We start from the raw sequence: 25,751 nt of genomic DNA on the forward strand, positions 1-25,751 counted from the left end.
TGTATGAATTTCCCGTCATCATTAAGTTCAAGGCAATAACCAAGTTCAGTCATCTGCATATTTTTCCACTTATCAAGCCCAAAGAAAAAAAAACGATCCTCTCCGAAAATATAATCAAAGACGTCCTTTCTTTTTATCAATGTGTACGGGTCCTGCCGGAACCTTATAGCCAAAGAACCAGTCTCACGCTCCCATTCGTTAAACTCTTTGTACCTTTTTAATGTGCTTATTCTGGAATATTGACGTTCATCTTTTGCACTTATCTCTTTTAGCCAATTCAAGAAAACAAACTCGTCTTTCAGTTTCTCCCGGTAATCCTCGTCATAACCTTTTCCCAGTTCTTCTTTTAGTTTCGTGTAGTTAAGAGGGTTGGTATTGCAAATAGTTATGGCTGGTAATGTCAGGTTTTTCTTCCATATTACTGAAGACTCGTAGTAAGATTTATATTGGAAGTAATCATCTAGCAACTGGTAGACCATGTAGCCGGTGAAAATGAGGAGGAAAACAATTGTAATGCCCCAAACAGTCCTGCACCACCCCGGTCTATTCTTATGTCTCATGACTTGGTAATAATTAAAAAAAGTGTTTTTCTAGAGCAAAACGCGCAGTTTTGCTAGCACCGTAGTTAAGTTTTTCCAAATTGTCCCACATTCAAACGACGATTTGGCCCCCTACCCCCCCCCCCCACAGCTCAGTGGCAGTGGCAGTGAGCTTTTTCCGCGGAACCGCGTAGTTCAGACACAATCTAGCTTACTACTTTACATATAAGTTAGATTACAGATAAGTTGGCGTACAGATAAGCTGTATGCGTCTCACCGTACCGTTAATAATCTGTTGGTGAAGCTTATTAATTAACCGTAATACGACCGCAAAACGCACAATACTTGTACAAAGTTAACAAGCATATCTAAGTTTGTGAAATTTGCCGGAAGAGCCAGCATGGGGTAAACTAGGAGTCACAACAATCATTCGGACAACACCACCGAGACTTGTTGCTAGAAGGTTTATTTCTCTCTTCACTCACCTCTTTATTTCCATCTTCCTTTCCTTCCCCCTGATCTCCTTTATTCGACTTCTCTGATCGTAATTTGGTCTTCCTCGTTCCGGTTCGTGGTTTTCGCTTTACTCGTTTTGTGTCCGCCACGTGAAGACCACGTTTCAGAGCTTTGCGGATTGAGCTGGAAACTCCGAGAATTGTGTCGTCATCCTCAAAACCAGGTAACCTGTTATCGTTTTAGTGGGGTTAGCACTTGTATAATTGTGTGTACTGTCTGAAGTTGACACAGAAAACATTATCGCGCTGCAGACTTCGAGCCTTTTAGCGTTCCACCAAAAAACAACAGATCTGACCTATTCTGATTTCGTGCAAGGTAATGATCGAGTGTTCGAAATAATGTTCATTATCTTAAAAGACATCTTACCTCACGAAGAGAAGTCTGACCATTTCCACTAGAGTGTGTTCTGCTGTTTTGCGTAACAATTCTGAACACAAACGTGTAAATTACAGCGTCATCACAACAAAAACACACGTGTCCACATATTGATGTGGCTCATGTAAATGCGCGTTTTTCGCCATATACATGTTTTCGCGCGTTCCGCAAACTAATATTTGCCGATGTGACTGGTACAATTTATCAAAATTTGGAAATAATAATGGAGGCCGCCATTACCATTACGATAAATGCTAACCTGATAGCCTCATTTCAAAGCATATTCTGAAGCAGCTTTGCATGACTTCACACACCGCTTCGTTGCTTAGCATAGCACCAATTGGAGTCAACATCAATGTCCGCAAGACCTGAAAAATAACAATTAAAAAGTTATCTGAATAATGACCTGTATTTCAGACGGGGCGTGTTTTTCGAAGGCTCAAATTTGTAAATCGGCGTCAGATGCCTTCTCGTCGGTGCTTAAAAACCATCTGAATTTCCTCGGTTCAGTAACCTCTTTGCAAACAGGTATTTTTAGTCACAGATACCCTCATATTCTGCTGAATGACCTCTCAACAACTGTTCCTAATTTCTAGACAGTTTACAATTGACTAAATGCGATCTAAATTTAACTAGAAGACCAGACGTATTGTATACAACAGTAATCATAATTCTTTAATACTTATTTTAATAAAGACTTATTGAAACGGTTATTTGGCAATAATAGGTTCATGCTTCAATTTATAAATTTGTTATTCATTCCATATTATTTTCAGACGAATGACTGAGTTATTGAAAACGATTGCTCACTTGGGCATTATTATTTAATTGCCATCTTCAGATTCTCACTAAATATACAGATTTGTAATGATGAAATTTTGATTCTGAATGCACCTTAATGAGGGGATCTATTTCCCCCTCTTTCGTTTATTGCCTTAATAAATATTAAATATGGTACTGAAACGAACTCCAAAGTGAACCGTTGGTTTGATCACATTTCAATATCTTGATTTGACGGATTTCTTAGTGTTCGATGAAATACTAAGAAATACTGTGAAGTAAGTAAGCACCGCCTGCACTTCAATACACCAGCTAGTTCTATCCCCCATCTTCTTTTTTTCTGCAAGAAAATAAAATTCCAACTTCATTATAATTCCCCCTGAATTATACTACCTCTAAGTACAAATAATTATTTATCAGCACCACTTTTAGCGTTGATAATAATTGTTAGCTTTATTATAAGTCTGCGTGCCGGTGATGATAATTACATTCCTCAGTCTACAAGACAAAACTAAGATTTTAACTACAGAACGAAACGAGAACAATTAAAATCGCTAGCTTAAATTACTGAGTAAGACTAGGTGACTAGGAGCTGAGGAGGAGTATCGTAGTGAAATGTTTTATTTTGTTTAGGAAAAGCTTGATCTCGCGTTTTTAACTTCTTGAGACGTTGTTGATTGACACCAGGCTCATGACTTTTGAATAACTTAATAATTCCACTGCTGATCTTACTCAATTTGTTGGATCGTATTACTTTGTGAGTGAAGAAAAATTACTCTAGATGAGTTAAGATGTTTCCATAGTCTCGCTGATTTCAGACCAAAGGAGTTTCATTATGAGTGGCCATCTGTTGTTCAGCGGTTTTTAAATAATCATGAAGTCGTTTAGGAAAATTCATTAGCCATATTCCATTTGTGACTGAAGATGTGTCGCTCTCGTCATCTTTGCAGGTGCAGCATCTCAAGGTGATCCCAATGATAATCTATATGGCGGACTATAAGGCTATAATATCATGGTGAAGTTCCCCTAACACAATTAATGGCTCCTATGTCTGTGATTTTGCTGGGGTTTCACGCCGGATAAAAGGGATTCTAGCTTGCTTCTCATTATTGTTTTGAAGACGGTGAGAAATGAGAATTCTTTGGTATCTTGGCGATTTTAGCTCTATAAATCTGATCATTAGAATAATTTCATGAATTGCAATGCAAGGAAAATCCCAATAACATTAGAATATCAAATTTAATAATTTTTAACTGTTCATAATTGTTTTGTTTCTCATGTCAATTTAACTTAAATTAAATTTATTAATCATGATGTAAAAAACCTCATCATAATCCATAAATTGAAAAATGTTTATCTGTTCATAATAATTGTTTTGTTTACTATTTCAATTTAATATACTTCATTAATAATGTTAACATAACATCAACGATATCAATTTCTTAACAACAAAACATTTACTAACTTAATAAGCAATTTATCTCCCATTAATGACTAATCACATAAAATTACCCTGTAATTTCTCATTCTTCGTTCTAAATCCTGATTGGCCAGTTTAGTATGTACCAACAAACGACTACTGAGCAGAACATAGTGCGATGATATTTTGTAGACATGTGTGATGATGTGATGTCATAAATTTTACTTTACTTTACTTTACTTTTATCCCATGTTATAACGGTACATATTATTTCTGTATTATCATTGTTGCTCTCATATTATTGTATGGAGTATTTCCCTGAGGAGTAATGATAGAAAATTTCCATTTACCCCTCATTCTTCCTTCTCTTCCTTCCCTCATTCTTTTATAGTTTTACCAACTTCTTAACGAACAACTTCGAAAGTCTTTCAAATCTATTTTCATTCTATACCGCATTATATTTAATTTCGCATTTAATATAATAAAATAGTGGTTTTTAGTATCTTGCCATGCTATTTAAACGTCTAAATTATGGTACTTCATTTTTAACCCCCTATAGAGTCTCCAACTCTAAAATTGAACTAAGATAAGTTCAGGTACATCCTGATTCCAGATACCCAACTTTAAATCACTCTACATACTCTAGTAGCAGGGCATAGTTGAGTGTGCACTTCGATGTATACGATTTCTGACAACACAGGGTTGTTTGTTAGATCATTCTAAACCAGAATCGTTTAGGTGGACAATTTGTTTCGCTAGAGACAACCCTACAGGGCAAATTTTCTAAATTACCCTCAGTCGCGTATACGGGATTTTTGTATTTCGGCTCCTGAAGGTCATAGAGACTTCATTTTTGGCGTAAAATTACCGCAGTGGCCACATTTATGTACAACTTATTAATCAATGTATGGTCTAAAATTGTTTGTTCCCGAGATATCTGCAAAAAAACTAATTTAAGCTCCGGCGTAGGCACAAGTTTCATCAAATTTGTATCTCAGCTTCTGAAGGTCTTAGAGACTCAAACTTTGGCTTAAAATGACCGCAATGCACATGTTTATATTGACACTATAAAGGTCATGAAGGTCCAAAATGCTTGCTTTTGGAAAAAATCCAGAAATACTGATTTTCAGTGGGGCGAGTGAAAAAAATCTTCTCTAGAAGCTAATTGAAATCGAGTATGCAGTTTGGTGTCTACAAATTTTCTAGAAACGAGGTCCTTTGTAAGGTCATTCTGGATCAGAATTGATAAGGTACGCAATTTCTATCAGTAGTTCCAACCCTAGGCCTAGGGGGGAAATTTCTAAATTACCCTCAGGCGCAAATATATGACTTTTGTATCTCGGCTTCAGAAAGTTGTAGGGGCCTCTCTTTTAGCTCAAACTAACTGCAAAAGCCACATTTACATACAAGCAATAAAGCAACATAGTGTTTATACTTTTATAGTGCTTAGCTTTGGAGATATTCATTAAAAACTGTTTTAACTTTCGTGCATCCTAAAATAGTAACATCAAACATGTAATTAATTTTGGTATCCTGGGCTAAAAAAGTCTTACAGACACTTTACTTGCAGCACAGCAAAATTTTCAGCATGAACACATTCAGATAATATCTATGGAGCAACACAATTCAGTTTCAGAAGCTCCTTCCAGCTATCTTATCTTATCCCCAAATTTATACATCTGACCATCTCCCTGGTAGCTTCCATCTCGTTAAAGCCAAGGCTCGACCGGGACCGCTTGTTTGACCGGGACTGGGACTGGGAAAAAGTGCCAGGACCGGGATTAAGACCGGGACCGGGATTAGGGATCGGGATTAAGCCGGGATCCCGGTCTTACCACATGTTGGGCTCCCTCCAGTACTGTTAGGCTATTATGGCTAATCAACTCCGATCCAACCTCAGCTCATGTAGTAGAATCTACTTCTAGCTTCCTTCAATTTTGCTATCTCCACTCTAGCTCCTTCTAGCAATCTCTGAATGCTATTTCCTGCTCTATCTAGCTTCCACCAACACCCAATAATTGTTGTTTAAATGTTACCACTAGCACCTGCAAATTCTAGCCCTATCCAGCAACCTCAGACTTACTCCTACTCTGTTCAGCTATCGCCAGCACCTGCAAATTCTAGCCCTATTAAGCAACCTCAGACTACTTTCTGCTCTACAGCAGGGTGTCAGAATTATTGGCGTGTTTGAAATTTTATGTGTATTTTATGATGAAATCAATATTTTTCGACGGGTCATAACTTTACTTCTGAATATCGAAATTACAAAATTAAAAAACTGGTCTGTAGACAATCGTCTGAACTTTTTCTTAATTTCAGAATTTTTTTGTTGATGTACCTCAAAACCCATAATTTAGGCCGTTATTTAAAGGGTCGATTCCATACTTGGTTAGATTTACGAAGGAGTAAGGGATTTATGTGTAATTTTTTTCCGGTGAATTTTTTCTGAAATTATTCTTTAGACTAAAGTGCACAGCTCTTCAGGCGATAGCGAAACATATAGAAAACTATAGATTTTATAAAAGCTCTCTTTCTCCTCTAACTGACGCAATAAAATATAATCAGGCGGACTCATCCCGGAATTCAGGGGAAGCAGCCAAAGGCTTCAAGTCCAATAATCCAAATTTTTCTCTTTCGTCGTGATTATCGACGAAATTTAACTTCTTTCGGACTTCATTTTTAGACTGAACTGTAGTATGAAGGATTATTTCTTGAATGATCAAGACTCCATAGGAAACTGACCCTCAGAAGTCAAGTAATGATCGTTTCTAAAAGCTTGGGTAAGCTAAAATTTTACGCAAAATTGTATACGCGCCAATAATTATGACACCCTGCTGTATCCAGCTAACACTAGCAAACGGTACCCACAAATTTTAGCTTTTTCTAGCTACTTCGGGCTACATCCATCCATATTCAGTTGGTTGAGCACTCTCAAATTCTATCTGTTTTTACCTAATTCATGCTACCTCCAGGCTCCAGCTAGAATTTGAGGGTGCTTGTGCTATCTGGATATAGCATAAGGTAGTCTGAGTTTGCTGGATAGGACTAGAATTTGCAGGTGCTGGTGGTAGCTGAACAATAATTAGTGGGTGTTGGTGGAAGCTAGATAGAGCAGGTTAGTAGGTTTCCTCTTCCTCAATGAGCTGGAAATTGTTGAATGCAGCTGAGGCAGCCTGAAAGAGCCAGAATAAATTGTTGCTGGCGGTGCTATAAAAGGCGAGAGGTAGCTTAAGTTAAGTTTGCTAGAAAGAGCAGAGGTTGGAGGGGCCAGGGGGCCTTGCAGTAGTAGCTTAATAGATGTAGATGAAGTAGGTTTATTAATCATGATGTAAAAAACCTCATCATAATCCATAAATTGAAAAATATTTATCTGTTCATAATAATTGTTTTGTTTACTATTTCAATTTAGTATACTTCATTAATAATGTTAACATAACATCAACGATATCAATTTCTTAACAACAAAACATTTACTAACTTAATAAGCAATTTATCTCCCATTAATGACTAATCACATAAAATTACCCTGTAATTTTTCATCCTTCGTTCTAAATCCTGATTGGCCAGTTTAGTATGTACCAACAAACGACTACTGAGCAGAACATAGTGCGATGATATTTTGTAGACATGTGTGATGATGTGATGTCATAAATTTTACTTTACTTTACTTTACTTTTATCCCATGTTATAACGGCACATATTATTGCTGTATTATCATTGTTGCTCTCATATTATTGTATGGAGTATTTCCCTGAGGAGTAATGATAGAAAATTTCCATTTACCCCTCATTCTTCCTTCTCTTCCTTCCCTCATTCTTTTATAGTTTTACCAACTTCTTAACGAACAACTTCGAAAGTCTTTCAAATCTATTTTCATTCTATACCGCATTATATTTAATTTCGCATTTAATATAATAAAATAGTGGTTTTTAGTATCTTGCCATGCTATTTAAACGTCTAAATTATGGTACTTCATTTTTAACCCCCTATAGAGTCTCCAACTTTAAAATTGAACTAAGATAAGTTCAGGTACATCCTGATTCCAGATACCCAACTTTAAATCACTCTACAGAATTTTCCCAGGGGAATTACACACTTTTTTGATGTTACTATGGAGCCTATGGATTAAGTTTGAGTAGCCCGTCGGCCCGTGTTTTGATATTTCGCACAAGTTATGTGATTTTACATATCGAGCTGTATTCCATTGCTACACGAGTTACGACACAACACGCTTCACAGGTTGTTTAACATTATTCACCTATAATCTATATACCGGGTTTTTTCTGTACCGTGCACTTTGTGTTTCCCCGAGAAGCCCGGTACAGAGAGGTTTGACTGTATTAGTTTTCAGGTACAGACAATAGACATTTAATTTAATAGCTACTCTTATATTATTAAACGTTTTAAAATCCTTTTGTTATAATTATACATCAGATTCTTACAAAATTAACTGTATGGTTATTATTAAACAACACCTTTGTCACACGTTTAATCACGAAGTAAAACATGGAGTTAGGGTCTGCGCTCTGTGACAGCGACCTTTTATGTTTAAATTTTGAAGAAGATATTATTATTTGCCGAATTAACTTTAGCTACTTAGGCTCTCAGTAAACATTAACTTTAACTAAAGCTCTTTAGTAAACATTAACTTTCGATTTTTGGCCTGGCATTTCTCGAGGTACCAGGTTCGATTCCCGACTCTGTCACTAGCCGTGTGGTGAGCGTCGTCGACGCTCATATCAGCTAAGGATCCTGAGTGGTCTATGCAGCCCCCCAGTCCACTCAGCCGAATACTCGAGAAATCGGGTGTGAGGGTTAAATGAGGAGCTGCTCATTGCAGCAAAGTCTCGGGCGAAGAAAGTTTGGTACACACTACCTTAATCGTCACTGGCCTAATGTATAATTGAATCCTTCGGCTTCCTGTAATTGGCTGGTTACACTTGTGTAACAATGTGGCCGTTGGAATGTCTGAAGTCAAATAAGTGTTGAGATTACTTTTTTTTAAATGATGAGTTAAACTGAAACTGTAAATTATAACGTCAATAAAAATAATAATCATATGATTGATAAATCACATAATTAATTATCTAATTACAACTCAGGTATCTAGCCCGAGGACTAAACACAAGAGATAAACGAGATATATTCGACCTCAGCTCTGTCAGGAACTTGAGGATCTTATTGATGAATACAGCCGGGTAAATTTAACTGTAACGTATACAGTAAGTTGTTTTATCTCTCCACGCACGTTATGAAGCCACCATAAAAACGTGACCGAGTAACGTTAAAATGGGAGAATTAGCGGTATTAAATCCGCACGGGGCAATCGGACTTAACGTACGCGACACAATTATTACACTTTCTAGATTGAAAACCTCGAATTTGACCGGTTGCAGGTCTGGCTTCGTATTGTGTGCTCGTACTTGTGGTGGCTGTGATTAATTGGGAGCCTGCAGCATGGCTATCACACTGTTACTGACTTGCTTGGTTGTACGGACTCAGGACTCGGAGTTACAGGTAACTGTTGTTACATGGGCATAATTATGGGGCATAATGGTATTCTTCTTCGCACTTCAAATCATTCGCACGATATTAGGTTCATATTAAGCACGATATTTATGGGTTCCGTCTAGACTCTAAGGGGATAAGTTTTATAATAGTATTTATTTAAGTATCATTTATCTATATCTGCGTTTGTTTTGTTCGGATTATATAATTTCATTCCTCATAATTCATACTAGCACCCTAAATCTATAAATAGTGTCATAACACTACTCTCACCAATTCATTACTCACGCGCGTTCTATAAACACATTTGTCTGTACCCCTCCACCTCAGGACAGGGCAAGGGTCCCATTTTGTTATCCTAGTCTCTGGTGGTTAGTAAGTCTACGCCCAAATGGGCTTGTATTCAACACTTATCCGATCATGAGCATGTTTCATCTTTAAATATCATGAGTATGAACTTTTGTGTTTTGTTGTTGAACAGTATTATATTAATCTTCTTTTCTGTTTGAATAGTTTCATGATTATATAATGCTGAAAGAGCAGGTCGTCGTTTCTATTCTTTACTTGCAGTGGTTACGTTTGTTTACGAGAGGTATTCAAACTTGCTTTGAACGAACCATGATGAAACAATTTAACTGCGATGTACGGCGCGAATTAGAAATAAGCCTGAGCAGGTTCAAGATGTGAGCAGAAGTTTAAGATTAACACTAACAGGAACCTTGTGTCAAACATTAGTGCGATACCTGAGTACAAGGTCGTTCAACACAAACGGGTATTTGAAAGAGGTGATTTCTGGCGAAGTATAGGATTCGAAAGCAATTTATTCTAAAAATAGACTTTTATTTGAGTCGTCGACAGTTGCTGTTGTCAGAACTAAAAGTTTTCAAAATGTCATTCCTCAAGGTGGCATATTATTTTGATTGCACCTTATAGTTATTATTTTTGACACTATTTTACACTAGGGCACTTTCAAAAACATCTGTCACGAAAAAAAGTCAAAATTTGCCAAAAATCAGTTTTTTGGCATGAAACTCCAGGATATTATGGTGTGCAATACCCTAACCTTTACTATCTGCCATTTTTTGTTTCGATTTAGGGCTAAATCTGGTGGATAAAAGTGAAACAGACTAATCCACTTCAGGTGGCCTTAGAAAATATTTAATTCCATCAAAACTCCTAAAATATGATTGAGACTGAACAATAATCGATAAAACTTCACAATTTCATAATTTGGGCTGCGATTTTCCACAAGAGTCAAATTTGGTGGATATATTTTTACTAGTGTAACCCGGCCTTCGGCCGGGATTTCACTGCCGCAGTTAAAAAGGGTAGGAGTAATTACCCGCTGAGTCAAAGCCCGCATTAGGCGAGCAATTCTATTTGGAGTTCCCTCACGTATCCAATAGTATCTGTACCACGACTATTACACCTGATCACTCCCGTCTTAAACCGATTCAAATCGTTTTAGAAATTAACCCTTATTAACTCCGCACCACACCCGCATTATATTTGAAATCATGCATTACATTGTCGTATGAAAGTAAACAAACAGACCGCAATGAGTGGCTCCCCCCCCCCCTCCTAATAAGCTGATAGTATTACACGCATAAACATTGTCGTATGAAAGTATGAACTGTCTGTACAGTTTAAACAGACCGCAATCAGTGCCCTATTCTCCTAATATCACTTGCGGAGCTAACCTAATTACCAAAGCTACAATCTACAGTGCAGTAATAGAAAATAGAGCGAATAGGAAGAGAAAGTGAGCTATTTTAGTGGCTCACTCCATAATGTTGCATTAATAGTACAAAACCATCAATTAAGCCACTTACCGCTGGCCGATTTAAAAAAAATTTGCATATGGGCTTCGTCAGAGTTTTGTCGACACTATACCGAAAAAACCAGTCCCGTAACTCTTACCATTTTCTTTGTATAACCGTTCGGAAATTACACACGAACGATCAGACACACATTCTGGTGTTATTAAGTTGATACCTCTTTTTTAAGGCTGTTATTTGTTTGCTAACATCAATTTACTGGTCTTAAAATGATGCAAAGGCAATGTTAAATGAATGGCATCTACTATTAAACATATTTTATCATCAATTTTGGCCTTAAAAGTCGGCTTGAACTTATCACATTTTGTACTGGACAAGAAAAAGGTCTAAACTAACCAAAATCAGGCATGATATCTTAATTGAGCAAATCTAGGGCCAGGAATAGTAGATAAAAAAGCAAATTTATCCGTTTTTAGGCTCATTTCTTAGGCTTTTATCCAAGTATCCACAAAAAACGGCCCTAAATGGAGAATTTTTGGAACGTTTACTTGAAACTATAGCCCTTGTTTACGACCTCAGAGCAATGATTTTCAGCTCTTTCAACCTTAAGATGGAATAATTGGGGGTTGAATGTGGATCACATACGTTATCAGTCAAGAAATCGTTATTTTGATCACTGAGGTAGTTATTCACATATTTTAATATCCACCAATTTTAACCTTAAATCTTCTATTCTATCATAAACTTGAAACGATTTCTAACCTGATCCGTTCACTGAGTAAAGCCGATGAACTTGTTGACCAATATAATTTTGTCAGTTGAAAATGTTCGGTATTGAATTTTATTTTATATTTTTATTATCCACCATGTTATATAGCCTTAAATATAATCTATTTCCTTATTTTTGCCTTTCATCATACAGGCGAATCGATTTGCTACAATTCTATTTTAAAATAATCACCATAAATTAACCACATGTAAAGTTACATGCCAATCAAGGACATATCCACCCAACCCTTCTGAAAAGGTTTTACACACTATTTTACACTTTTAACTACACTTAAGTTCCAAATTATCCTCTAAAAATCTTCTTTTTTCCTATTAATTTCCAATCAGTCTTCACATAGTACATTTCCTAAGGTAAAACATACCTTTGGTGGGAAATAAATGTCAATTTTTTACACTTCAAGTACCTGCATTGTGGCCGTTCTTACTTTTTTCTTCATCATCTCACTATTTCATTTTATTAAACAAACAAAACCCCGATTTACCGAAAACCCCGATTTCCCGATCACACCGATTTACTGCGGTTGTTTCCTTTCCCAAATTCCGCGGATTTAACATGATTTAACTGCACTTTGTTCACCAGAATTGCAAACCTCAAAAACTTCTCCGCTTATCCCAACATTGCTACGAATCTAATTTAAGGGGGCAGGGGGGGGGGGGGTCTTCATGGAAATTTTCTCAAAATCGACTTTTTAGTTGTTTCTGATAGATGGGAGTGAAATCTATCAGATGCTTTTAATCCGATAGAAAAATATTGCTCCTAGCAGAAATTATCGCCGGTAGAAGGTCAGCGCTTGTGTGTAATTGTATTGCGCGAGCGATTTTTGATCGCGTGCCCTGAAAATCGAGTCTAAAAATCTATCTCCTCCTACATTTTTTGAGCAATCACCCTCAAACTTTCAGGATATGTTCTAGGGATCATTTAGAAGAGATTGTCCGGGCAAAATTTTGAGATAGGCCTTTAAACATTTTTTATTCGATTTTGAAAATCTTGGACCTGGTTTTTTGATGATTTTTCGAGGTCCAAGATTTTTAAAATCGAATAAAAAATGTTTAAAGGCCTATCTCAAAATTTTGCCCGGACAATCCCTTCTAAATGATCCTTAGAACATATCCTGAACGTTTGAGGGTGATTGCTCAAAAAATGTAGGAGAAGATAGATTTTTAGACTCGATTTTCAGGGCATGCGATCAAAAATCGCTCGCGCAATACAATTACACACAAGCGCTGACCTTTTACCGGCGATAATTTCGGCTAGGAGCAATATTTTTCTATCGGATTAAAAGCATCTGATAGATATCACTCCCCTCTATCAGAAACAACTAAAAAGTCGATTTTGAGAAAATTTCCATGAAGACCCCCCCCTGCCCCCTTAACTGCAAAGAATAGGGTATCCACGAGTTGTCAGTTTGCTTTCTTATGGTTTCAGTTGTTTACCCTGTTGATAACGTATCGTAACTTCTATTAATTGCTAGCCCATAAAAAAGCTTTTAAAAGTCAATAAAATTCCAATGAAATTAGAATAGACAATTAAACTGAAAGTTCTTGCATCGTTCATGATGAAATTTTGGGGCATTATAATTGTGCCTTATTTCTTCTTTTAAGAATATAAGCCGCTCTGCCGCACCTTTTCCAAAAGTCTCATAAATATTTCATCAACCTTGAACTAACAGTTACGAATCCACTCTTGTTTACCCTGAATCACCCGGTTTCCCTGCTGTATAGCATTCACTATACAAAATTCCTGTGATTGATCTAACGATCAATTTTTAAAAGGCGCCACATTCTTAAATTTTGAAGCTAAACATTTTGAAAATACTCTATGCTTTCAAATTTGGCTCCACGCTGCCGCCGGATCATCTGACGGCGACGCCCATGTCTGCAAACGGTAGGGCTATTATTTATTGCTGCAGGATTTATATAGAAATTGAACTTTTCTAGGTCAAAAATGGGTACAGAAATTGTGATTCATAATGACGATAACTCTGGCCCATTCTTTTAATTTCCCATTATTTCTGATTCGACTCAGCGATGACGATTGACGATATTGTTATCTGGCACATCATTAAAGCTCTGAGGCACTATAACACGTCTCGTAAGTCTTATTACGCAGGACTAAGAGTTAGTAGCGAGACCAACCCCCTACCGTATGAGAGATATATGTCACTAACCTGTAATATGACAATTTAATAACGGCAATCAGACCTCTTCTTACCGATTTACCGTTCATCCTGCGGAGGAACGGTACAATGATTAGATTGATTCGGTTACTAAATATTACATTCTAGTTGCAGCTGTTTTACGGCTGTTAGCGGTGGTTAATATTAATAATGCTACTTAAAGTGTTGATAACCTTACTTACAGTGATCTACTGTAATACTGTTGTAATATGTGTTAGTGGGTTTTAATACCGAGAGACAGTGATTTTCATAAGTTGATTTAGTAATTAATTTGCGTAAATATTGACGGTACTAGTTCGATTTAGTTAGAAATTTGTTTTCTTTTTTCTTCTTTTGTTGAGGCACGTCTGTCGAGGCACGTCTGTCGTGTCATGTGTTTCTGTTCCACAAGGATGAACGTTAACTATACTCTAGTTAACTAACTACTAGGCAATGTGCTGCTGTTGTATTGTTGTTTTTAAAATAGAGCCGTGAGCCGGCTAGCCGACGGCAATCGGCAGGCTAAGAGAAAAAATCGGCTGGCTAGCCGGCTAAAACTGGGAATGGGATTACCATATCCTAATATCAGATATTGTACCAAACATTTTTATTTTGCTAATATTATTATTTTGTATTAAAATTGATTGGCTTATACTTTATGTTTCTTTATACTTTATGTCGATTTAAAGGGCAAAACTTAAAATGGAAGGTAACAAGTGATACAATTTCATAACTTCAATAAGTAATGCCTTCGGGTAGTGCTCCTCAATCAACAATAATAATAAGTTAGGAAATTCTCACTGGTCAGAGTCAATCTCTAATTTACTTATAAAACTTAACAAAAGATCTCTGTTACGATTAATCATTAATGAGCATAATGGCTTTTAAATTGTCTGATGAGATCTTTGATCTCCTCTTGTTTACAGTCAGCCCTGCTGCTCACCATTTTCTTTCCACATCAGCAGCGGATGCAGGAACCGAAAATATAGCGCATGCTAATTTTGAAAGAAGGGGCAATGTATCACTACGACATTTCCAAAATCTAAGAGTGTCTGCTGAAAATGTGTTAGCCGATCGGCTAGCCGATAGCAATCGGCTGGCTAAGCCGGCAATTTCAATCGGCTGGCTAAGCCGGCTTAGCCGGCTAGCTCAAGCCGCTAACTTTTAAAATTTAAAAGTTAGCTTTAAAAGTTTTACTTTATCACACTTTCCGATGAAACTTTCTGTGATCCGTATTTTCCTTGTACCCAGCACTTCATTATATTTTTAAGGTTCATCTGCTTCAAATTCTACCGCGGACTCTCCCAATCCTGCAGGCGTGGTCGGGGTTTCATTTAATCCTAGATCTGTGACCCTAGCCACACGTCAGCCTAAAAATTGATAATAATATATCAATTACTAGTTAATGCATATCATTTCGGGAGCAGAAAAACGAAAATTCCAAAAATGCTCCTTTGGGTAATTTACAGATTTTGGCCTCTAAGATTACACCTGGCGATAACAATTGCGTACCTTACCTGATTATAAAAGTATTAACATTGGTAGTATTAATATTATACCCAGGCTTGTAGCATCCAGGGTCCTGTAGCTTTTGGTAATCATGAAAATTTAGTCAGGATCATTATAATGGTTTATGGTCAAGCTCGGGCTTAAATAAGACTCTCCCTCGATTTGCACGTTGATTTTTATTGGAGCATTATCTAAGTTAATTGATATTATATCGTTCTTCATACAAGTAATTATTCCTATGTTATACTAACGCGAACGTGAATGGCCATAATATGTGAATGGCCATAATTTAATATAATATGTGAATGGCCATATTGTTATTATGCGAATAGCCTATTAATGTGAATGGGCATGTTTTGTTATAATACAATAATACCTTGGCTGTTGAGTGCTACGGGCGATAATGCCCGAGCACGTGCGGTGTGCGCATGATACAATATAGCGTGTAATATATAGTGCGCCACTGTTATTTGTTTTGAAACTTCCCTCCAGCCAGTCTGTACTGAGGTGACTCGCAGTCTGTCCTCATAACTTCATATCATAATACTCTGGCAACCCTTGCGGAAAATTATTAAGTTATTAAGTACCTAATTCTGCTGTTCTTATACAATCTATTCGTCTTCACAAGAAACTCCACTCATATCATAGAAATTTCAATCAGCGTTGGTAAGCAACACATTAATTAAACCCAATTTAAACCTTTTAATCACCATTTATTTTTCTAAGTACTATTACTGGAACCTTTATCTCAGATAAGATAAGAAGAGTCAAGTTCAATTTCCATATTCCATTATATTTTATGGCCCAGGCCTTTGTTGGTTTGGATATCCGCTGACCAGACGTCGGAACTCCACATTCCATAACGCAATATTTACTTTTACTTTTACTTAACCGATACAAAGTTCGGTTAGAGGGCCGCACTTCTTAGGTTTTTAAGATTCTCTCAATCAATGTGAATGTGGAGACTAAGTTTACTGCTATTTGAACAAAAGGTATTTTGATATTAGTTATTTGTATTTAAGGAAAATTTAATCAAAACACGATCCTCAAGTTATAATCAATAATCATGTTAAGTTCACGGCAGTTAATCTGGTCTAGAAACTTCCAAATTAACAACAAGATTAATTTTGGCTAAAAGCCAAAACTTCTGGGAACCTCCTGTCTGCACCAAAGAAGTTTAAAATTTCCACACATGTGAAGTAGGAAACAATGCTGCGTTGCAGAAAGAAGGATGTTGTACCAGGGCCAGAATATGTAATTAGCGAGAATCTCCAGCCGTGCTTTCCGCATAATATTTTAACTAAAATGGTTAATTTCTGTTAAAAGCTTGCCTTGTTTTGAAGAAGCCTTGTATTCAGAAGAGAGAATAATGAGTTTTTTTTAAAAGTCTTGCACATCTTTACGAATTTCTTATCCATTTGTATAATGTTTGATTTCTGTTGAATAAGAGACGATTACTTCAATAATTTCACTCAAGTTGCTAATTTATAATGTTTCCTCGTACGATCATCACTAACTGCTGATTAAGCAATTTGAGACAGAGCTCAAATACCGTATTTTGAAGTATTCTGAAGTAGGAGACACATTTTCAAAGCAAGTAAACCGCCAAGAAACCAGTCAAACGCTAAGAATCTTTAAAAATCTGGCTTCGTCTGAGAACTGAACTCTGTAAAGCTTTAACAACCAAATACTCAAATAAGACTGTTTCTACTTTACACCATTTTAGAGCTGAATACAAATTTTTCTACCTCTGTGAACCGAATACTGCGGCTCATAACTCTTGATGTGGTGGATCATGAAATATTTTCTCAAAGAGAATATTGACTAGTGAGATTTTCCCAAAACTCAAGATAATACCTCATAATCTGACTAACAAAATAATTGATTTAGTAATCTAATAGAGCTAACAAAACAATAATACCGGAACCAACCTGAAGTATTTTCATAAGAACGACCTCGTCACTAGCGGGGTCCGTTCCCACGAACCTAGCGTGAGTCACAGCGTCTGCTATTGCTTCAATGCCTGTCACACAGTTAGGGTGCGACACGTCTGAAAAGTGAAATGTATTGAATTTAATTATATCGGTATTATAACCTACTAGAAAACCCGTGGTCACAGGGAGGAAGCTAATAGTATTTTTTGTTAGTAAGTTTAAATCGAGTCAAAAAATATCATACACAACCGAAGATACAGCCGATTAAAATGTTGCCCGCACTAAACACAACGTAATATCAACAAAACCAATAAAAATGCCGTTCGCCAATCTTTGCTCGTGCACGTGCGTGTAACAACCCTCGTTGGTCGTTACCATGGTTACTTTGCAACCTTTTGCTTTTTACATAATTTGCACGTGGGCGGTCGTACAAACATTGTACAGAAATAATTCTTTGAATTATAGTAGAGACTAGAAAACCCGTGGTCACAGGGAGGAAGCTAATAGTATTTTTTGTTAGTAAGTTTAAATCGAGTCAAAAAATATCATACACAACCGAAGATACAGCCGATTAAAATGTTGCTCGCACTAAACACAACGTAATATCAACAAAACCGATGAAAAATGCCGTTTTAACAATCTTTGCACGTGCACGTGCGTTTAACAACCCTCGTTACTATGGTTACTATGTAACTTCTATTTGTTTACATAATTTGCACGTGGGCGGTCGTACAGTGTACGTACATACAGAAATAATTCTTTGAATTATAATAGTAGAGATATCATTAAATAATACCTACGTCATAATGCGTGATAATCAAGAACAAGAAATGCGGCCGCTTTTCTTTTGTGGATGGCCGCTCAATTTCCCGATCCGTGATGGCTTATTTTATTATAATATTATATTCAATATAACCTGGGTCCCCAGTCTTTGCTGTTTATAAGCATGCATATATAGCGGAGTGACAGGCCGAGCGCCGCCCAGTTAATTCCATATTGAATTTGACAACCTGACACGGATCTGTGCAAAATATAAATACTTACAATAGTAACTATCAATAAGTGACTAGTGGGATACGTACATATCATGGTGAAATTGACAGTTTATTTGGTCAGTTCAGTGCCGCGCGACACCAATTATTTAATTCAGAATATCTCGCAAAATAACTTTGCGCAGGCTAGTTAAGAACGTGGGCGACATATTGACGCGCGGGCACGTAGCTCACACGCTCGCACGCACGCATGGTCGCAAAGCTACCATTTTTAAAAAACCTCGATCACTAACCCTTGTCCTTGACTCTTTTGTGCCCTCGGCACTTTGAGTCATGGATCGGGTAAAAATAATAGGTCTGAGATTGTGACAGGATGAATATTGGAGGCGTTCTAAGTCTTGCACTACGCCTACGCGCCAGTTTGATGGTAACCGTTTCAAATGGGTTGTATGTTTGTCGCCAGACTTCGAATGGCAGCTGATTTTGACATTTTGGTTGAAGTTATAGTTGAAGTGAAAATGGTAGCATATTGAATTTATCTCTCGATCACTCGACTTCTTTAACCACCGCGACTTGTAGACATAATATTTTGTAGGCTTATAAGCAAGAAAATAAGATTCAATTCTGCGAATATTTCTAAGGGAAGCTCCAAGATAATCTGCTTATTTAGTAGCATAAATGTGGTAGTAAAAATATAACGGCAAGGCAGTTTCATAGTTTCAAGGCAAATTTGATTTAACTGCCAACCATTTATAATCCTATCTCCCTCTCTCTCTCTCTCTCTCTCTCTCTCTCCCCCTCTCTCCCTCCCTCTCTCTCTCTCTCTCTCTCTCTCTCTGCGTAATCTCAATCTACCCGACAATTTAGCTACAAGTTTAATTGCAGGAAGCAACTTTAAGTACCTCGTAAATTTGTAACCGAGTAAGTCACTTTTTGAGCAGTTTAAATCAGAGTAAGACGACAATCTGTTTCATTTCCTAAGTTGAGTAAGTTGTAAGTAAGCATAGCATAGAGAGGTATGCACTATGCAGTATTGCACCATATTGTACCCTAGTCTTTAAGTGCTCTTAATTAGTATACTAATTTCATGAGTATTCCTCATTTCGTGGAGTTGTTACAACTGTAGTGCGGCCGTGAAAGTCTGACCGCTAAAAGCCATAAATTGCAATACAATCACACGAAAAGGTCAAAATTTAGAGTTCAGCTTTTTTTACGGCTGGGGTTTGGTGGGGAATTATATATATTACTTTGCTTTTGGTTCGTGGTCATGAATTTAGATTCATTTAAATTTTGTTTTAGTGCGTGGTCGTAGACCCACTTTGCGAGGTGCCCACATTGCGAGGAGATTAAAGTTGTGACGAACATCAGATTAGCAAAACAGCTGCACAGTTCAGAGGGAGCCTTTTAAGGTATTCTTAAACATTAATTGATAAGTCTATCCGGAAGCTGCCTAAACTGTAGTTCGTGATTAAGATCTCTGCAGTGAGATCACTTATGTTATATAAGCAGCCGACTAGAGATCAACTCTGGCCGATTTATTCAGTCAGCCATGGTTTGTGCTGCGGACTTGGATCAACATTCTGTATCAAGAAATTGTGAGACTGGAGATATTTGGTAAACTTTCTCCTGTATCCCCAATGGTCTTGTAATTAATCATTGTCCGTGTACTCTCGGCTTTCTGGAAATTTATCTCTTGACGAAACGTGATCTCAACAATTTCTTTGTCCGAGTAATTCCGTTCAATGGATCAATGGGTGGTAAATTTCCATGGAACTGGAGAATAAATTCAAGTCACTAATTCATTTGCAGGAGGTATCGCCAAACGCTGCAGCTGGTTTATTTCTCTTTGCTTGAGTATTTACTATAATATTTGTGATTATGTTCTGATCTCGCCGATAAAGTATTATCGGCGAAAATATTTGAGGACAGCAATTAATGCTTTTGTTTAATAATAAAGGAACCTTTGAAGTTTAGAAAAGTCCGTGGGTTTTCATCGGGCAATAAAGATACCCTACTAGATTTACCGCAGGGTTAAACAGGGCAATAAAGACCATCCTGGACAATAATAAGATTATAAAGAGTTTCTGCAGCATTTTTATGTTGTTCGCCTTTCCATCAAGCTTTAACACCCGTTTTCGTATAATTTATTCTGCATTTTTTGCTACAATTAAGGACATATACCTACTTCTGACATACGATGATAGTAGATTTTAGTCTGCAATAAACGTGGCAAAATAACTGTCTAGACTTCAAGAATCAAGATAAGAACGGTCTTGCTTTAACTAAATAGCACTATTTATACTTCTTTGTGAGCTTTTTCCTCATCTTAACACTTTCTTTAGTTTTAGTTTTCCAAAGAAATTTGGCAACTCGTAACTCAATGATACATATTATAAACTGATTAGGAGTTGTTTATAAGGAGCCACAGGTCTCTTCAAAATATTTATATAGTCCGTAAATTTGTTTGTTGACCATAATAACTGTCGTGTAATATGGTCCAACTCCTCACCATTTTAAATGGCCGTCGCTAGAGCTTATTATTGCTTTGTTTTTTTCTAAAAAAAAGTCCTTTGCATTGAAATAAAATCATTTTATTATGTTAAATGTTCTGGGGATTGTGAATTATTACATTCGCAATTCACATTTAAACTTTTTTTAACTAACGGCTTTCAAAATATACTAGGTACTCTAACGTTTTAGGAATTTTAAATAAAACCACTATTTCTGACTAACTTGTTAGGAAATTATGGCCGTTTAAAACACCAGCATTATTTTTTCAAATAACCCTGATTGATAAGTATTATAATATAATACTAGAAAACCCGTGGTCACAGGGAGGGGGCTAATAGTATTTTTGTTAGTAAGTTTAAATCGTATCAAAAAATATCCTACACAAGTAAACAACTGAAGATACAGCCAATCATGTTGCTCGCACTAAACACAGTGTAATATCAACAAAACCGATCAAAATGACGTTAAAACAATCATTGCACGTGCAGGTGCATTTAACAACCCTCGTTACCATGGTTACTACGCAAATCCCTATTTCTCATATAATTTGCACGTGGGCGGTCGTACAGCATACAGAAATAATTCTTTGAATTATAATATAGACTAGAAAACCTGTGGTCACAGCAGGGAGGAACCTAATAGTATTCTTTAGAAGTTAGTTTTAATCGTGTCAAAAAGTATTCATCCCCACCGAAGATACAGCCAAATAAAATATTGCTCGTACTAAACACAGCGTAATATCAACAAAACCGATTAAAATGACGTTAAAACAGTCATTGCACGTGCACGTGCGTGTAACAATCTTCGTTACTATGGTTATTATGCAACTACCTATTTCTTATCTATTTGCACGTGGGCGGTCGTACAGACAGACAGACAACAGAAAGAATTCTCTGAATTATAAGTAAGACTAGAAAAGCCGTGGTCACAGGGAGGAAGCTAATAGTATTTCTTTTCAGTAAGTTTAAATCCCGTCAAAAAATATCCTACACAACTCAACTTACCATGGTTACTACGCAAATTCATATTTTTCGTTTGATTTGCACGTGGGCGGTCGTACATTATACATTGTAATTCTCTGAATTATTATATAGACTATAAAGCCCGTGGTAACAGGGATGAATCTAGTAGTTTTCTATTTCTTTGGCAGTCAGTTTTTATCGCGTCAAAAAATATCCGTCACAACCAAAGATACAGCCGATTTAAATGTTGCTTGTACTAAACACAGCGTAATATCAACAAAACCGATCAAAATGACGTTAAAACAATCATTGCACGTGCACGTGCGTGTAACAATCCTCGTTACCATGGTAACTACGCAACTTCCTATTTCTCGTCTGATTTGCACGTGGGCGGTAGTACAGACAGACATAAAGAATTCTCTGAATTATAAGTAAGATATTAAAACATGTCTTGCATCTTTTTGTAGTGGTTATATTATATGGCGGCCATAATATGTAACATTATATATATTATGTAACATTATATATATGGCCATGGGTAACATTATAATACTAGTAAGCTAGTAGCTATTCTGGCCTCAGTGATCATATAACTTCACTATGGCACAGCAAGGCCGACCAAGACAAAGCTAATTGTCTATATTATTACTAAAGGAAGTTGGGACAAACTCTAAAGAGCAACTGCGAACCCTGATGCGAACCCTGATGTGATACATATTTGGCCTCGTGGAAATGCGCGGCGCGCGCACAATTACTCTATTTTAATACAGTAAAACCCCCGATTTACCCCCCCCCCCCCCCCCCCCCCATTTACCTCGGCTTTTTCTTGTCTTCCAAACTCCGCGGTAAATCACGGTATTATAATCTAGAGTAAATGTGCGCACATTTCCACGAGGCCAAATATGTTTCACATTATTTTTACAGTCCTTTTTATTGTCAAAAATGTTGATGCCGCATTAACTTGAGCCGGGAATTCTCTCAAACTATTGCCCTCTTATTACTTTATTATACACATAACATAATATTTTATTATAATTGAGTAAATGTGCACGTACTTCAATGAGGGCCTCATGATGAGGCCAAATATGTTGCACATTATCTATACAGTTTAATTAATTGTTGACTACATTGAGTTGCTAGCGAGTTGTAACTTAATAGGAATTTGTTGATGAAGCTACTTACCTGGCAAGTTATTATATAGTATTTTGTTGATGAAGCTACTCACCTAGCAAGTTATAAGATAGTATCTTGTTGATGGAACTAAGAGCCACCCCAGTGATGGGCCCAGTAGTGTTTTCGCTCCGTATAACTTCCAGGAATGGCGCCAGGAAGGTTACACTGTCCACTTCCTCCAGATCTGAAATTATTTTCCTTTGTTAGTCCGATTTTCATAAATAAAAAAGATATCAGGAAAGAGATTTAGATTCGTGATTCAGCTGATGTGGGCCAGGTTTAAATGCAAAGTAAATTATAATTCGCTGATCTTTAGATTTTATCAAGGGATTCAAACTTTAAATGCTGACATTATTAGTAATAGTATTATTATTAATAGTATTACTATATATTATTATATAATAATAATATTATACTATTATTAATAGTACTAGTGTAACCCGGCCTTCGGCCGGGATTTCACTGCTGCAGTTAAAAAGACCAGGGTAGGAGTAATTACCCGTTGAGTCAAAACCCGCATTAGGTGAGCAATTCTATTCGGAGTGCCCTCACGTATCCAATGGTATCTTAAACTATAGTATCTTAAACAATAATCAATAGAAATTAACCCTTAACACCACACCCGCCTATCATATTTGTGAACATGCATTACATTGTCGTATGAAAGTATGAACTCTCTCTCTCTGTGTGCTTATGGGCTTCATCAGAGTTTTATCGGCACTATACCGAAAAAACCAGTCCCGTAACTCTTACCGTTTCTTAAATATTTAAACCGTTCGGAAATTTCCCGCACACACGCCCGCCCGCCCGCCCGCCCGCCCGCCCGCCCGCCCGCACACACACACACACACACACACACACACACACACACACACACACACACACACACACACACACACACACACACACACACACACACACACACACACACACACACACACACACACACACACACACACACACACACACACACACACACACACACACACACACACACACACACACACACACACACACACACACACACACACACACACACACACACACACACACACACACACACACACACACACACACACACACACACACACACACACACACACACACACACACACACACACACACACACACAGATTTCTTGAGATTATTAAGATTGCTTTATTAAATAATAGTAATAGTAAAGTAGTAATAGTAATAGAACTATGTTTACAGTATGTACTGAAGGGGTATCCTAGGAAGTTTCTTGAACTTTTAACAGGTACCCCTGGCCCTCCTCATTTAACCCTCAATCAAGTTTCCTATCATTCGGCTGAGTCGACCGAGGAGATCGCATAGATCCAATGGATCCTTAGCTACTCCCTAGACTAGGTGACACTGGGATTCGAACCCTGGACTTACTGCGCAGAAGGCGGATGCTCTAACCACTAGGCCACCTGAGGTTAACTTGATTTTATTAATTTCTTTGATCATCACAGTAGCAGAGGGTTGTAACAAGAATCTGTTTGTGAATCAACCCAATACCCATTGTTAAGTGTTGGGCACTGAAAAGCATTAACTTGCTAACTGTTCCAGCTTCATGACATCTCCATCTCGGCTGATGACTTGCCTGACTAATTCTTAGGAAGTAACTGAGGGCTGTAATCAATGTTTCTAGAGCATTACAGTTCACTTTAAAGGTACCGCTACCTTATTCGGCCAAGAACTTTGCATTTGCTTTTAACAGCACCTTAGTCATCGCAGTACCTGGTACGGGAACCGGCCAGTTGAGAACTGTACACTGTCGTTTAACCTCTTATGCCTAGTCATACCCTGATAGATATCCCGAGGAATGATGGATATATTCTTTTGTAGTGTCATGCAGATTGGTTAAGCAAGCCTGACACTAAGCTGCACTATTCTGCATTTTTCTGAAGCATTCACAGTGACTAACGACACCTACCGTTCAGTAATATATGTAACAACGCGTGACATTCCCCATATAATAATCAAGTTTAACCCACCGAATTATTCAGACACGGATCCCAGGCAAAGATTTTAACCGCAGACATTAAGACATTATGATATAACACAGCTTATTATTAATCATACCATAATTAGTGACTCACAAACGCTCCATGTTCATTTCCTCTGCTTGTTTATCACGCAGAACACGATATGCTATTTTGCTTTGGTAAATAGGTTCGAGTTATTCCTTCTTCGTTCAATGATTTCTTCTTCCAACTATTGAGCACGATTTTGCGAAAGCATTTGTCGACTAGACCTTGTTGTTAGACTTTGTGACTTGTGTCAAAACATCTCCGATAAGATTGACTCACAAATACAATTAAAAATCCCCGTGTTTAATCTTAATGACATAATCGTAGACTTATGCAATCCAATCATATTGAAATACTATCTTAAATCTCCGACTCTCCAGTAGGATCAATATTTGATAAGATGGAGGTCTCCGACTCTCCAACACGAATATGCAAACACAATCATCATACGTATTTGTCAGCGCCATCTCCGCATATAATTTGTTCTTTGACGTTAAATTGCGGGAGCCGTTGATTTCCCCACCAACTATTACATCATCATCCTGTGTACCTCACAGTGGATATATTATCATGATATCTAAGTAAAATGATATCTAAGTATCATTATATTAATGTAACCATTAAATAAACTTACATTGGATAGGTGCCAGATGCTCCTTCAGATCGTGAAAACTCTTCAGCAATGTATTCTGACATTCCTCCTGAAACATTCCTTACTTTATAATGATTATTTAGGAAACACCAATATAAACTACAAGCATGTCTCTTTTTAA

General features: G+C 37.1%; 1 protein-coding gene across 1 annotated transcript in view; it reads right to left on the reverse strand.

Annotated features, from left to right (window-relative positions):
- Positions 1-25,751, reverse strand: part of LOC134819637 (Golgi-specific brefeldin A-resistance guanine nucleotide exchange factor 1-like) — a 391,238-nt gene that overhangs the window by 25,235 nt on the left and 340,252 nt on the right. The window contains exons 4-9 of the mRNA XM_063829683.1: positions 25,613-25,679; positions 22,995-23,126; positions 17,302-17,420; positions 1,690-1,798; positions 1,422-1,482; positions 1,025-1,223 (exon numbers count right to left, since the gene is read on the reverse strand). Coding sequence (XP_063685753.1) covers positions 1,025-1,223; positions 1,422-1,482; positions 1,690-1,798; positions 17,302-17,420; positions 22,995-23,126; positions 25,613-25,679 — 687 coding nt within the window. The remainder of the gene's footprint in view (positions 1-1,024; positions 1,224-1,421; positions 1,483-1,689; positions 1,799-17,301; positions 17,421-22,994; positions 23,127-25,612; positions 25,680-25,751) is intronic.

Source organism: Bolinopsis microptera, chromosome 8, assembly GCF_026151205.1.
Source record: "Bolinopsis microptera isolate Bmic1 chromosome 8, MBARI_Bmic_1.0, whole genome shotgun sequence".
Lineage (NCBI taxonomy): Eukaryota > Metazoa > Ctenophora > Tentaculata > Lobata > Bolinopsidae > Bolinopsis > Bolinopsis microptera.